This window comes from Lissotriton helveticus, chromosome 1_1, assembly GCF_964261635.1.
Source record: "Lissotriton helveticus chromosome 1_1, aLisHel1.1, whole genome shotgun sequence".
NCBI lineage: Eukaryota > Metazoa > Chordata > Amphibia > Caudata > Salamandridae > Lissotriton > Lissotriton helveticus.
This window is the reverse complement of record NC_136057.1, coordinates 1,101,566,033-1,101,580,482: the sequence shown is the minus strand read 5'-3', so window position 1 is coordinate 1,101,580,482 and position 14,450 is coordinate 1,101,566,033. Positions and strand designations below refer to the sequence as shown.

The 14,450-nt window shown below is 43.5% G+C and overlaps 1 protein-coding gene across 2 annotated transcripts in view; it reads right to left on the bottom strand.

Annotated features, from left to right (window-relative positions):
* Positions 1-13,664, bottom strand: part of IKBIP (IKBKB interacting protein) — a 138,874-nt gene extending 125,210 nt beyond the window's left edge. The window contains exon 1 of one of the 2 annotated variants that reach the window (XM_078678271.1): positions 13,215-13,664. In XM_078678271.1, coding sequence (XP_078534397.1) covers positions 13,215-13,423 — 209 coding nt within the window. In that variant the 5' untranslated portion in view covers positions 13,424-13,664. The remainder of the gene's footprint in view (positions 1-13,214) is intronic. The other variant, XM_078678281.1, reaches the window with a different exon arrangement.
* Between the last annotated feature and the right edge of the window lie 786 nt (positions 13,665-14,450).

Here is a 14,450-nt window from a genome sequence, read left to right as displayed (position 1 = left end):
TCCCCGCAGAGCTTTTCAAACGTGCGGTGGACCCATTGACCCGCCATCTTGAGGGCCTTTTTACTGGTGCCTTCGAGGAGGGAGAGCTCCCACCGGATCTTGCCCTGGCCACGATAATTCCGATATTTAAGGAGGGCATACCACGGGAGAGTTGTGCCTCCTACCGGCCAATTTCCCTCCTCAATACGGAAGTGAAGATACTGGCAACCATTTTGGCTGTCTGCTTGAGGGCGGTCATTCCGGACCTCGTACATCGGGACCAATCAGGCTCCCTTCCTGATAGAGCAACGAAGCTGAACCTCAGGAGAACCCACAACTGGCTACAGGAGGTGAGGGGGAGAAGTGATCCACACTGGTTCCTCTCCCTGGATGCCGAGAAGGCTTTGGATGCGGTCCACTGGCCCTTTTTGTTTGCAGTACTTCATAGGTTTGGCTTCAGGCCAAACTTTATCAAATGGGTCCGCTTGCTTTATACTAATCCGAGGGCCAGGGTGAGGGTGAACGGTACTCTTTCACGGGAGTTCCAAATTCAGAGAGGTACCAGACAGGGCTGCCCTCTGTCCCCTCTCCTCTTCACACTGACCATTGAAGTTCTGGCGGCCAGGATCCGACTTAATAACGATATTCATGGCTTTACTAGTGATAATACAGAGCGACACCCGGAAAAGGTCTCGCTCTACGCGGACGATGTCTTTGCTCTACATCACTAAACCAGAGATTACAGTGCCGGAGCTCTTCCGGGAACTAAACCGTTATGGAGAGATGGCGGGTTACAAAACTAACTGGCACAAATCAGTACTTTACGACCCAAAGGGAGGCAATCGGTGGGGGAGATTGCCAGAGGACCTGTTGACAACGGTAGAAGGCTTCCAATACCTATATCACCGCAGATGCGTCCTTATCGTTCCAAAAGAATCTGGAACGGATTATAACTAATGCGGTGGCGGATATGGACCGCTGGAGAAAGCTCCCACTGACACTCCTGGGCAAGGCAGCTATGTACAAAATGATCACTCTGCCACAGTTTCTATACGCCCTACAAAATGAATACTACCCGATACCAGTGGCGATCTTCACCAGGATCCACGCGGATCTGAGATCCTTCCTTTGGCTGGGCAAACATGCCAGGGTGGCCTTGTCCACGCTGCAGAGACACCAATATAGCGGAGGAATCTCGCTCCCCAACTTAGAGGCTTATTATTGGGCGGAACACCTGACCCCGATTAATGACTGGTGTCATGCCCCGGCAGACCACCCAACCTATGCTTTAGAAAGATCCAAACTGGCACCCAAGAATATATTGAGCTATCTTTATGGGGGCCCTGGAAGGGCGCGCCTTCTCCCCGCCACCTCTATAACGCTTACTGCATGGATAAAGGCCACACGACACATGGGCTGGGAGAGGAAGCCCACACGGCAGACACCGTTGTGGCACTGCCAAATGGTTGGCGGAGCTTCATAAGCTGCGCGGGTTCCGCAGATGGGACGACATTGGCATCTCCACTATAGGAGATGTAATAGCTGAGGGGGAATTGAAATAATTTCAGGTCCTGTAATCGAAGTATGGGTTACATAATACACAGCAGTTCAAATATGTCCAACTGCGTCACGCCTGGATAGCCCAAAACATCACACTCACAGACATCCCGGATTATGCGCCACTGGAGGGGAGGCTCCTCCAGGAACAGTTAACGGGAAAGGCGGTCTCCCTAACCTACAAGACACTCACCAACCATATGCTGGGAGATCTGACGAGACTCAGAGACACCTGGGAGGCGGAGGTGGGGGAGATGGAGGAGCTGGATTGGGAGATAGTCCTGATGCATCCACGGGAAGTGGCGATCAAGTCTAGGCTGCGACTTATCCAGTTTAAATTCCTTCACAGAACCTATTTTGACAGGCTGCGCTTGTACAAGATGGGAAAGGTAGAGGACTCACAATGCCTTAGATGCCTGCAGGGGGAGGGAGATTTCTATCATACCGTCTGGACATGTACTGTAATACAAAGGTACTGGACCAAGATCTTGAGGGAATTAGAGGAGATACTCGAGGTGCCAATCGCCCGGGATCCCAAGTTGGCACTGCTGGGCATGACCAATGAGGTTGACCTGACCCGCCCATTACTCACTTTTCTGGTCCTTGCATTGGTTGTTGCCAAAAGAGACATTGCAAAACATTGGGGAGAGCTGGAACCCCCGGACCTGGAGGAGTGGAGGAGAGATCTGGACCTATATATGGCAGCAGAAAGGGTCACCTATAAGGCCAGGGGATGCCCGAAAAATTTTTGTAGAGTTTGGTGAAAGTGGAGACATTACCATGGGCTGGATGGGGGGCTGTAGGGGGGGTTTCCATAGGGGAGGGCGAGTGACAAAACACAGAGACTGATGGGGTACCCGTTGCAGACATACCTACCCCACTGATCACACAGGATACCGTCAGCAGCTCGCTGTGGCGGGCCTTGGGCGGTGAAGATTTTTGGCTGCTACTGGGAGATGGGGGGGGGGGGGGACAAGGAAGTGTAGCTGTGGCAATGATTTGTGTGGATAGTTTTGAAGGATCTAAAACTGGTTTTCTATAGTTCAATATAAGGGGGGTGGGGGGGAGGAGGGGGTTCCTGCATTTAAAAATCGAAAAGCAGAAACTAGGAACGCCTATTCCATGTTTGCATCAATGTAATACTTGGTTGATATAGTGCACTAATCTTGCTTGCCGCCCGGCCTTCGGGATGTGGGCTGAATGGCCGTATATCCTTAGCCGGCTACAAGTGACACCGACTGTGATGCATAACTGTGTTCTTTGATGCTTGTTTGACGGCTCCAGGTACATCTGCAAATAAAAATTATTTATAAAAAATAAAAAAACTGCAGTTTATGCACCTCTTTTAAAGAAGCCGAGAAACACCTGATGTTCTTCTATTCCAAGTATGCAACCCGCAGGCACAGGTGGATTGTTCCCCTCTGCAGGTGTTTATCTTTTAGAAATTGTGTAAACACCCTTAGAATTGGCAAGAGTGATTCATCATCCGTGGTTGTGGTGGCAGTTTCTAAATGTCTTTATGTGGCATGGTCTGCATGGAAAACATTATAGTATAAGGGAAGATTCTGTGCAATTATCACCTTTTAATTATTTATGTAATAGATTTTAGTCTCATTAATTAAACAATGGTATTTTATTATATATATGCTGTTTTACACATTTCTGATGATGAAAATGTATTCGTGATCTATCAATAAACTTTAAATAGGCATTTGTTCCCCATTAACCCTGTTCTTTATGTCCCGCTTATGACAATCATGTCAAAGGATGATATGCAAATTCCGAATGTATGACGTTACAACGCATACATTTACAACGCATGCCTTTACAACGCAGTTTTTACACCGCAACATCCCTAAAAACACATACATTTACCGTGCATGCCATTACAACAATTTTTTTTAGTACATTTACAACGCATTCCATTACATCACATTATACCTTTACAACGCATACCATAACATTGCATTTAATGTTAGTGTTGGATACTGTAGGTGTAAAAATTACTATTCTAACTCCAGGGGGTGCAACAGGAGGGTAAGTGTTGGATAGTGTAGGGGTAAAAATTGCTATTCTAACTCCAATGGGTGCAACAGTAGGGTAAGTGTTGGATAGTGTAGGGGTACTATGCGTTGTAATGGTATGCGTTGTAATGACATGCGATGTAATACCTGCGTTGTAGTATCATGCGTTGTAATGTCATGCGTTGTAGTGACATGCAATGTAATGGTTGCATTGTAGTGACATGCGTTGTAAAGGATGTTGCGATGTATTGACTGCGTTGTAAATGTAGTGTGGTGTGATGATTGCGTTGTAAAGTTTGTTTCCCGCAAATTCCTTATAAGCTTTTACAAAGATAACAAGTTGAAAAGTCTTTCTTCTGAACGAGGTAGTCAATCTAGTGTGTATCTATGTTTCTAAATACATGTTAGTGTAAGCCAGCTCCTAAAGTAACAGACCTCTGGGACCCTCCAAATTATCTTTAAAACAAATGCATTTCTGCTGATTTATAGTATGAATTTAATGTCTGCAAGTGTTTCCTAGTTCAAGCTTGATTAATATTGAAGCAAAAGAAGGCAGACCACATTATCACGACATTATCATCATAATATTTAGGATTTGACAGGGCCACTTGAAATAATTTTAGGAATATATTTTCTATTTGCTTTAGTTTGACAACCGTCATTTGAAGGTGCGCTGAAAGATATGCATGAACGGATGAATACTTTATACAAATATATAGCAATTACTGTAAGGGCCTTATTATGAATACAATGGACCGCCGTAGCCAAGATGGCATGCGGGCACCACCGCACTGACAGCTGTGTTACAACTTGGGTGGTCGGACCGCATTGGCACCGCCGCAACTGCCAAGGATCTGAGATCCCTGAAGGTGTTGACACAGATTGGGGCCACAATATGCTTGGTGGGGCGGCTGCGGCCCACCAAGCATTTTACGAGTTTCCTTACTGCCACACTTTTTCATGGCGGTGAGACAGAAAAGTGTGGTGGTGAGGAAACACAGGGGCCCCTACAGGGCCTTCTTGTGCCTCTGTGGCATGGGGTGCATGCAGGAGGGCACATATTTTACCCCCCACTCATACATGCCCAGTTCCTGCAGGGCATGGAATGGTCAGTCCATGCCTGCAGGAACTGCCTTTGACACTTTCATTGCGGTGCCTTTAAGACACTGCTGTGGAACTGCCAAAGAACTGCCCGACAGAAACTTTAAAAGTCATACTTTAGCGAGCGTTTTTTTCATTGCTTTGGCGGTCTCGGAGCAGTGTGGCGTCCCCGCTACGAGCAAAGGGACTGACAAGTTCACTATCAACTTGTATACCTGGGCACAAGTATATGCTGTGGTTCAGCGAAATATATTAGTGAGAAAATTCATTGACGAAAAGTTCTTGTGTATTCCTTTTTATTGGTAATCCATAGATTATTGCGACATTTTAATGTTGCTTCACATCAATTGTCTGCATCACTGTTCTTCTTAATTTTTTAATCATTTAAATATCCAAAACATGGCCTCCACTGGCCTCCCAATGCATTTCGGCGCAAAGCCAGCGCCTTTGTCAAGGGATCTGCAAGTTATAGATAATGATAATTACCACCAATTCGTAAGCTCAAAACAAAACTACATGCTGTAAATAAATCCTGCCAATATACATTTCAAAAATGGCAAGTAATCAAACATCGTTAATAAAATGGTATCTAACGTCAAGCTGTTTACAAACGCCCTCGTCAATGAATTTTCTCACTAATATATTTCGCTGAACTTGTCAGTCCCTTTGATCATACGCCGCACCCCGGAGTAGAGGGTGTTCCTGGTGCACAGTAAACCTTTTTGAACACTATTCTACATTCATTGCAGTGCTCGAATCACTAAACTTGTCCCCGCTACGAGACCACCAAAGTCATAATAAGGCCCTAAGTGTTGTCTAAATTAGGTCCTTGTGTTTAATTAGCTTGTTTAGTATTGTCTGCCTAAGCGGTTAAAAGTTATTACCTCACCTGAACAATCTAGAGTACAGAAGTATAGCAAAAATATAAACATAATCCATTATTTCCCATGTGTGGTAAGAAGAGGTTGATGTGGAGGCATCATGTTTGGCATGGAGCAACCTGCAGCTCTTCTCCCTGTTTGTAAAACTCCTCTCCCGCACCATTCTGGTTAGAGGACCCATGCTGCTTCATCCCCAGGACATTTGGTATTTCTAAAAGCAGAGCACTGCAGAAGAGGCATCTGTGCTGGTGGTGTTATTTGATGGTGCGAGGCATGCGATTCCAATTCATATTTCACAGCCACTAGCAGCTACTCATTCCTGGTTCACTTCTTGACAGGCACACCAAGGACACTATTACCTGGAACCTATTACAATGGAGCCTCGAAATTGTCAAGCAACTTCATCACTGTCAACCCCTCATTGGCCACCAACATGCCATTTGGACATATACTGAAGCCAATACAACAAGCTCTTGCCCGGCAATCACATGTGGCATGCTACATTCTTGCTTTTTTTGGTACCTCAAGCCAGAAGCCTTAAAATACTTGGGAGTCTATAGATCATAGACTATTTGTTCAGGAATACATCCTGGGTAATAACAGGAAAAGGTGTATTGTGATAAATCTGCTGAAAATGTCCTGCCATATAAGTACTGGGAAGTTGGAATGCTTGTAGATGCGGACCGTGGAGAACAGTCCTGCAGACCATAAACCCATTTTTTATCTACATGAATTAAATATAGTAAGCTACAGTACGCTGCCTATTTCATAATTGCTACTACTGCTTCCTCCATTTGTTATGCTCAGTAATTAAGTAATCTGTGTACTTGGATATGTTTTGGTATAGTGTTTCACAAACTGTGGGTCAGTCGCATGATTTTTGGGGAGTCGTGAAAGTCCAAGCAATAAATAAAGAAGACTTTACATTCTGTATTTATCTTGTCACATTTGCTGCGCTTCAAAATCAGAAGTCAAATGTCAGGACGTCTTCTATTGCTTATTTTTTTTAACCTGAGGGCTGGCGTTTACAAACTGCTCTCACTTTGCACTCAGGGAAAGAAAAGTAAAGTGAATTATGGGTCAATCTTGCTGGCGTACAAAGGGTGTGAAAGTAAAGGCTATAGGATGTCATTTTTTTGTAACACAACAAAATGTAAATACATGTAAATGAACTGTACACATTCAGCAGTTACGAAAGTAAAAATGAAGAGCATTTTTTGTGCAATTCAGAAGATTGATGGAAACAAAGATTTTAATAGGATCAGAACAAATTGGGACACATTACTTGGTGATGTACAAATGAGAACTATTCACTGAAACTCTATTTCCACGCATTATAATTTGTGTCCAATACAGTTTTATCAGTATACTGTATGTGTAAATGTAGTGCCCATTTCAATGGGAAAAGGGCTGTCTCTAAATGACGGCGAGCTACCACACAATGCTTTAGTTATAGTTGTTTTAGGAGATACCACTATTATGCTTAAAAAGAAAGAAATACTATTGCGAAGAGATGTACAGGCCCTAAATTTTCTATAAAATATGTAACGCTCGCAGAGCTTTATGAAAGCAATACGTACCATGTTTCAAACTTAGAAAGCACACCTCCAAAAACACTGTATTAAACTGGCATAAAGTATCCGAAATAGCCGGAGATTTACTCCGGATATCCTCAATACCACATAAAATGTGGAGGTCTGGGAAGCTTTACAAGGATATTTACAGCCTGCAGTCTCCCTGCTGTGGTCACTGTCCAATAACCACTAGTGAGAATGAAAGAGTGGAAAAGCAAGATAACACTGAACCAAAGACGATGAAACATACGCTCCACCTCCTGATCACCTTGGATATTCATCCACTATTAGCAGAGGTCGACAGACATAGCTAAAGCCCATACTCTACCTACAGTCTCAATCACTGCAGAGCATTAGGTGCACTATGTGACTGAAGTTCACTTCGCATGCTTTGGTAGACAAGCATTTGCAATGCAACAGGTCTCGCCATTACTAGATTTTGAGCTACTTGCATTGTAAATTACAATGCCTTTTATTTATGTGTTTAAAAAAGCTGCAATAATAAAAGGCATTGTCATTTATAAAACCAATAGGTCAACGTCTCTAAAATGCAAGACCTATTGCAAATGCTTGTTGTTCCAAGCGCCCCATGCTGCACTTTCACGTCAATAGAGGCCACGCCCCTTTCTTTAGACAGGCCATATCTAAAGAAAGGCCCGCGGCCGCTAATAAAGTGAAAGCGTGGTACGGGGCACTTTCACCAAAAAAAGCATTTGTTTGTCAAGTTGGCAAAAAATGCTTTTTTTTTTTAAGTGCCCAGTGAAACTGAATGCGCTGAATGTTGCAGGAAAGCATGTAGTGTCTGCAGTAGGAGAAACTCAAAGAAAATAGTGCATACGGACTAAATAAGACTTACTGTGTAACAACCGAAGTAAAATGGCCAGTCTTCATGGGAGGTTACAAATAAAGACAAGGCGGTACTAAGGAGGGACTAACAAGCCTATGAAGGAATCAGAAGCCAGCATTTACGAAGGACAATGCAGCCAATGACAAATATGGGCGGAAAGTGGATGGGGCTTCAAGTATATACTCCAATACAGCATGCCTCGCAGAGCAACCAACACATGTGCTGCCCAGGCTCGACCTAAAAACCAGGGCGTAAGATGGTTCTTTAATGATATGGACCATAAAGTGACTATCAGACATTGCTGATGAAAGGAAGTCAGAAAAGCTAGAGACAGATTTGAAATGGTCATACTTTCTCATACAAAGTGCCTAGAATCCTTGAAAACACTAACGCTAGGAGCAGTAATTGTCGCTGTTAATGTGGTCACGCGAAAATAAACATGGCGAGACTGAAAAAAGCTTTATGGGTAAGAGAGTTCATCTGCCTACAGGAGGGATTTCGGTCAACTCTAACCACAGGACATGAATACACAATGTCTGTACTAAGGATTAATGAAGTTATGGCGATGAAAAATTAATTTTGTGATTAATGCATGTGACAAATGTAGTAATGTGTTTCGCTATGCAGAACACTCCGTGATCTGCATTCTCTTGGAATGTTAGTGGACTCTTCGAGTAAAAGGTGAAATGGATATGTAATTTGACAAATATTGTTCTACTACCACACAGACAGAATCTCTATAAGTCAGTAGAATGGAGTGCTTGACCTGGCGACACATCGAATTATTAGCTACAGATGGTTACCTGCTACTCTCACCTAACCAGCCAACAGGCCTTCCAGTAATAATGCTGTGAAAAGAGGCAACTGCACGCAACTGGTACGAAGCGAGGATGGTGTTTATGAAACACACCCCAGCCACAGTCCAACCAGCACTGGCTGACTGACAAGCTGCAATTTTTCCTTCTCAAAATCCTTCTGGTTCACTTCTGACAAAGGAACCGGATGAAAATAGGAGCACAAGAATGATGTAATCCCAGAAATAGCGGTAGAGGAGACAGCGAAAATATTTGAGTAACCATGTGATGAAGTGTGAAAACAAGTTACCAAGATGTGCCACATCCTGGTAAACGGACATGTACATTGGAATGCAAGCATTGTAGACTTAAAAAAGCATTTGCAATGCAATAGGTCTCACATTTACGAGAGTTTGAGCTATCGGCATTGTAAATATTTGAAATGTTAACCAATCCCAGGAATGCTTTGAATTTCAGCCCTAAGTGGAATAGGCTAACCATGTTTGGCAATCTAACTGCTCTGTACCCAATAATTTAAGCTGCAAATCACAGATGAACTCAAGAGAGGAAGAAACACATCTGCCATTGTTGTTTCATTTTCAGAAGACCTGACTGGAACACTTGCTTCTGTAGTGAGGTCAGACTGACCTATATTGGTCGCTTTCTTGAGGGCAAAGTGGTGCACACAAAAGGTTGGCAACAGACCTAGCTTTAGAGCAGCCTAAGTATGGACATACTTTATGGTGTTCTGTGACACAGTGCTGTTGTTTCGCCTAAAACCAATACATCAGCAGCACTCTGGCCTGCAAGATTGGAAGTTAAGTTAAAAGAGAGAATAAACACTCGGCTTCACTGGTTAGATGATCGATGCTTTGTTCTTTAATTAAAAGGATTAGCATGCTCAGGTAATATATGCCACAAATGTCATACCATGTATCAATTTGTCCCTGCATTTCTAAGGACTTTATTTTGTAGTTGAAGACCCCCGGATGCTCAGGACAAGGATATGCTGTTGAGTGTGATGGTCATGTTTAGGTAGCCGAACACAACAAATTCTTAGGGAGTCAGAGAGTATATTTCTATTTAGCACTTTAATTTTCCATGCAGACAGGCGATGGGTCATGGCTGTTTTGCTACAGCGTAATATTTGGCACCAAAACCCTTCCTTCTTGCACTTGTGTTCACCATCAAGGCTCCCTCGGATTTATATAGCTTTGACTCTCCTGTGAGAATAGCTTCCCATCCCAGACATTAGGCTTCTGACTTCCAAAAGATGTATATCATTTTGTATGTATAAAATGTGAAAAGCTATGTTATATGTAACGCTTTGTCATTGTATAACCACATACCCACTGACTACCTTCATCACTTACCTACTGAACATGCCAATCTGCTGCAAGTGTTCATGTTGCTGTATGGGAACATTGTCGGTTGCAATAATTCATATTCAATAAAACACAAAAACAAGGCCAGAGCCACTTTATCACTAGAAAAGATCAATGGTATCCTAGCAGCATTCCAAGATAGTTGTCACCCAACATGTAGACGCCGCAGTTCGAGCAAAGTGATGGCCATCTTTGAACAGTGCAAGTATCAAAAAGCTTGCCACCTGTTGCTTATGTCTTTGAGAATGTTTCTCTAGTATTAAGAAGCTGTGGAAAACACCAACGCTAAGCAAAGTGGGGGACAAAAAAAAGGGGCGTCAGTGATGGGGGAGGGGAGGCAAAAGTGGGCACATCTTAGAGTTGGGTAGAAAGGGGAGTCAGCGTTCACAACGTAAGCAGGGAGTGCATGCAGATTGGAAAAGTAGAATGAAAGAGTGTAGGGATGCAAGGGGAGAAGTAAAATAGCAATGCTAAACTGCTAGAAGCGACAAGGAAAGAGGAAAATAGTCCCTCACGCACTGTAGTGCAGGCACTGGTAAGAGAACACTGAAAGCAAGAGGTGAGAAAAGTAATCACCTATGGGCTGATCTAAAATATGATTAACAATATCTGAAGCCAATGACTGAAAAAGGAAGAACGCAAACAGCCGATGGATAAAATGGGGCGACCCAAAGCCCACTATAAGTATATATAGAAGATTTATTGGATACAATAGGACTAACAATGGCAAACAGCTAAAGCTGTCTGTATGCAAGACCTACAAATTTATGCTACAAGATGATTCCTATGACACTTTTGGCCAATCGATTTGATTTCAGCAGATATTATGAAGGGTAGCTGAATGATATATTAGAGCATGGGTAAAGAGAGGATCTGGTGATACTTGAGTGCAACCTGAATGCAATTACTAATAAAAGGCAATTCTGAAATTAGAGTAAATTCCTTCTGTTCCAGTTTTAGCACTAGGTCGGGGTCTATTTAACCCCGAAACTGTAGTATTTGCCAAGAAAATGCTAAAGAGGTATTGAGCTTTGTAGTTGATGGGTTCTGCAGAGCTGCTTTTATTATTAATCAACAACAGTAACTGAGTTATTGCTGGTAAAGCGGGGCCACTCTTACCTGTATACACGGCAGAAATAAGGAGAGTTTTCAAAGGCAGAGGCTGGCATAATATTTTGGAAATTAAGATATCACGTGAGAACAATTGACTTTAGGTGACAAGTAGGGGGCAGGTGAGGTATGCGGATGTTTAGCTTCTACACAATGGTTCTCTTGTTCACCTATGGCATATTATTGTTAGAATTGTTTTCTCTTACTCTGAAATGTCATTTTAATCAAAACAATGGAAAAGATTCAGAATCAAAAATTTAAAAAAATGTCACACTCAGCAGAGGGCCTAATGCCGGTCAATTTATCTTCAGTTTGTGCCAAATACTTCCTCCTGCCTACAGGTGCAGTGTGGCATCAATAGGCACCTGTAACACACTGAAACAAACAAGGAACTTTTATTTCTAATAACAAGCGAGTTCTGACATTAAAACTCTCGTGTAATATAAACATAACGTTTGAATAAGAAGAGTACATGAGGTAAAGTATCCCCAAACGTATTGTATAATTTATATAGGGCTTACTAGTCCTACGAGGGGTGCTGGTGCGCTTCTCTGCACCGGTAGCATGCAACACCATGAAGAGTGTGGTTGAAGAGTGTTGTCTTTATGTTGATCCTATATAGTACATTATAAAGCTACTGAAAGTCACCAAGTGTTCTATCTAAGCAGAAAACTGAACCCAAAGCTTACTGGAGGCCCCGTGTGAGCTAAAGAGGTATAAGTGCTGCTCACATTGTAATGCAGCATGTTCTGAGACGGTGGACTCTAAGTACTGAGCGTGTGCACCATATGAACCTGCCTGGTGCCACCATGCTCATGGTCACCCAGAGGGATGGCCCTCAACTACTTGGAGTAGGGGTGTGATTTGCGGTTGGATTGTGAAAAGCAACGATGGTCGAAATATGTCAATGTTGAGCTGGTTCGTTTGCCATATAAGCGTCATGATTTCAAGAAGGAGGGTAGACAATCCTCATAATTTGTCCTCTCCAAGATGGTGGTTTGCCTAGTGGATATTAACAGAGGTTACGAATCCAAGAAAAGGCAGAATATATTCAGTCATGTCTGTTTCAATTAGCACCATATAGAAAGAGGCACTTTCAAAGTGAAGGGTGAATCATTACACATTTGTACGCTTATTTTTGTCACATACATCACGCCATTAATACCTTTTTTGTACCTGAATTTTGCTCCCTGAAGTTAGAACGCTCTTCAAAAAGCGTTTTCTCAACACCTTTTCATTACTCTTTTCTCCTTTCTGATGTTAGCAGGAGTTTGGTGTCTGTCTATTCTCTTCGGTACTAATACTCATCTTTTATCAGACGTGCCAGGGAGGATTTTTTAACCCTTCGTGAGCAATTTCCATTTAGCAGGGTGCATTTTAAGAAAAAACTGGCCACGTTCACGTATATTAGATCTGCTGTGCAGTGAGTCACTGAGGCTACTGTGAGGAGTAGCCCCTTCTTCAGGCAGTGAGGAAGCGGACACACCAGACCTTCCCAGACTCATCCTTGAGCACTTACTTAGCCAATCATTATACAGAAACAATAGGATGCAGGCACAACCTTTTATGAGGGCAGAGAACTCAGGGGTAACTTGTATAACTGGGGAATAACAGCCACGTTGCGGGACTGGCCATTGTGCCACCCTAGCATGTTCCATATGTCCTCTGAGACGAAGGAGTGTTTTAACAGTTGGATATATTGCAGTAGTAGTCTTGGACTACTACTGCAGTGTGGAGTGGGGCTCGTTTGGCACTTTCTATTTCTTAGAACACTCACTTGGATTGAATGTCAGATTCGTCGACTTCCTCCCCTCTTTCCATAGCTGTCAAGAGACCCATAAATACAAATAGTTAAATAAATAAGTTAACACATTTTCTAAACATTGCCTTTTACCGCGTTCTTACTTGATTCTTCACAGAACTCACATCACTGGGGTCTTCGCTTCCCCGTGGTGCACTTACCAGCTGGACGCCAGGCAGACACACAGGGAGAGCAGGCACAGCGCGGTGCGGGGCTCGGGGCACACACTCCGCGACTCCCTGGACTTCAGAGACGCCGGGGAGCTCGTCTCCTTCCCTGCCTTGGCGGCCCCTCGCTCCTGCTCTGCCTTCGCTCCCTCGGTAGGCTTAGAAGGGGGAGCTTTCTTCCTCTGTTTAAGGTCATTCGACATTGTGAAAAGTTGCAGACAGACCGGAGCGGCGGCGGGGTGCAAGTAATGGCGTGTCTGGGAGAAGACGCTTATCCCAGGTCTCAAGGGGGTCGAGCGCGCTGCAGACCGAGGGGTAAAGGTGGGAGCGCGCTGCAGGGTGTTGATGTGGCACGCATTCCTCGCGGCCGCTGCAAGCCCCGCAGGAAGTTTCCTGAAGTTCGGGACTCCAGAAGTGGGGGGCGGGGGGAGAACGGGGTGGGAGCGTGCGTCTGGTACTGGGATGTGTACGGGAGCCCAAGAGGCACAATTTTGCACACAAATGTTTTTCGTTTGCATTGGGCTTTCCTTTTAAAAAGGGTCTCTTTTGATTTATTTGTATATTTTTTTTAAAGCCACTTGAAACAAATCATCCGTAATTTAGTATTACGCTCTCTAGCGGTTCTTTACGGTTCATAAGTCTTTATTTCGGTATAATTAACCATAAAAGACATGACAATATAAAAGACACAGTTTAAAACATACAGTAAAACAATAAAACCACTATGATACATGATTTACATAATTCATAATACTTCACAGTAATATTCATAATAGTGATACCAAATGAACTATCAAGCTAACTAGAGCTGAGCAAATATTTTCCTCTGATTACACAGGACCATCCTAGAAATTTAGCTACAGGTATGGCCACCGGGAGAGTTGTTACCGTCCCCAACAACCTTAGAGCTTCCCCTGCCCTTCTCGTTTTTAACAACTGACAAATCGGTTTTAGCCATTTTTTTCGTGGGCTGGCATATGAAGGGCAAACAAAGAAAAAATGGCTCACAGTTTCCCTCTGTTCTTTACACCATGGGCATGAGTCCCCTGTGCCCCCCCTCCATTTCTGTGTAAACGACCTCAGGGGTAATGTTCCTACTCTAAATTGATGGAAGAGTTTCCTGTCACTGCTCTTTAATATGGCATCCCAATAATTCTCTAAGCTTGTATCCACTTTGTGGCTCAGAAATCTGCCAGAGAGGGTTGTTGAGCTGTGTTCTATGATCAGCCT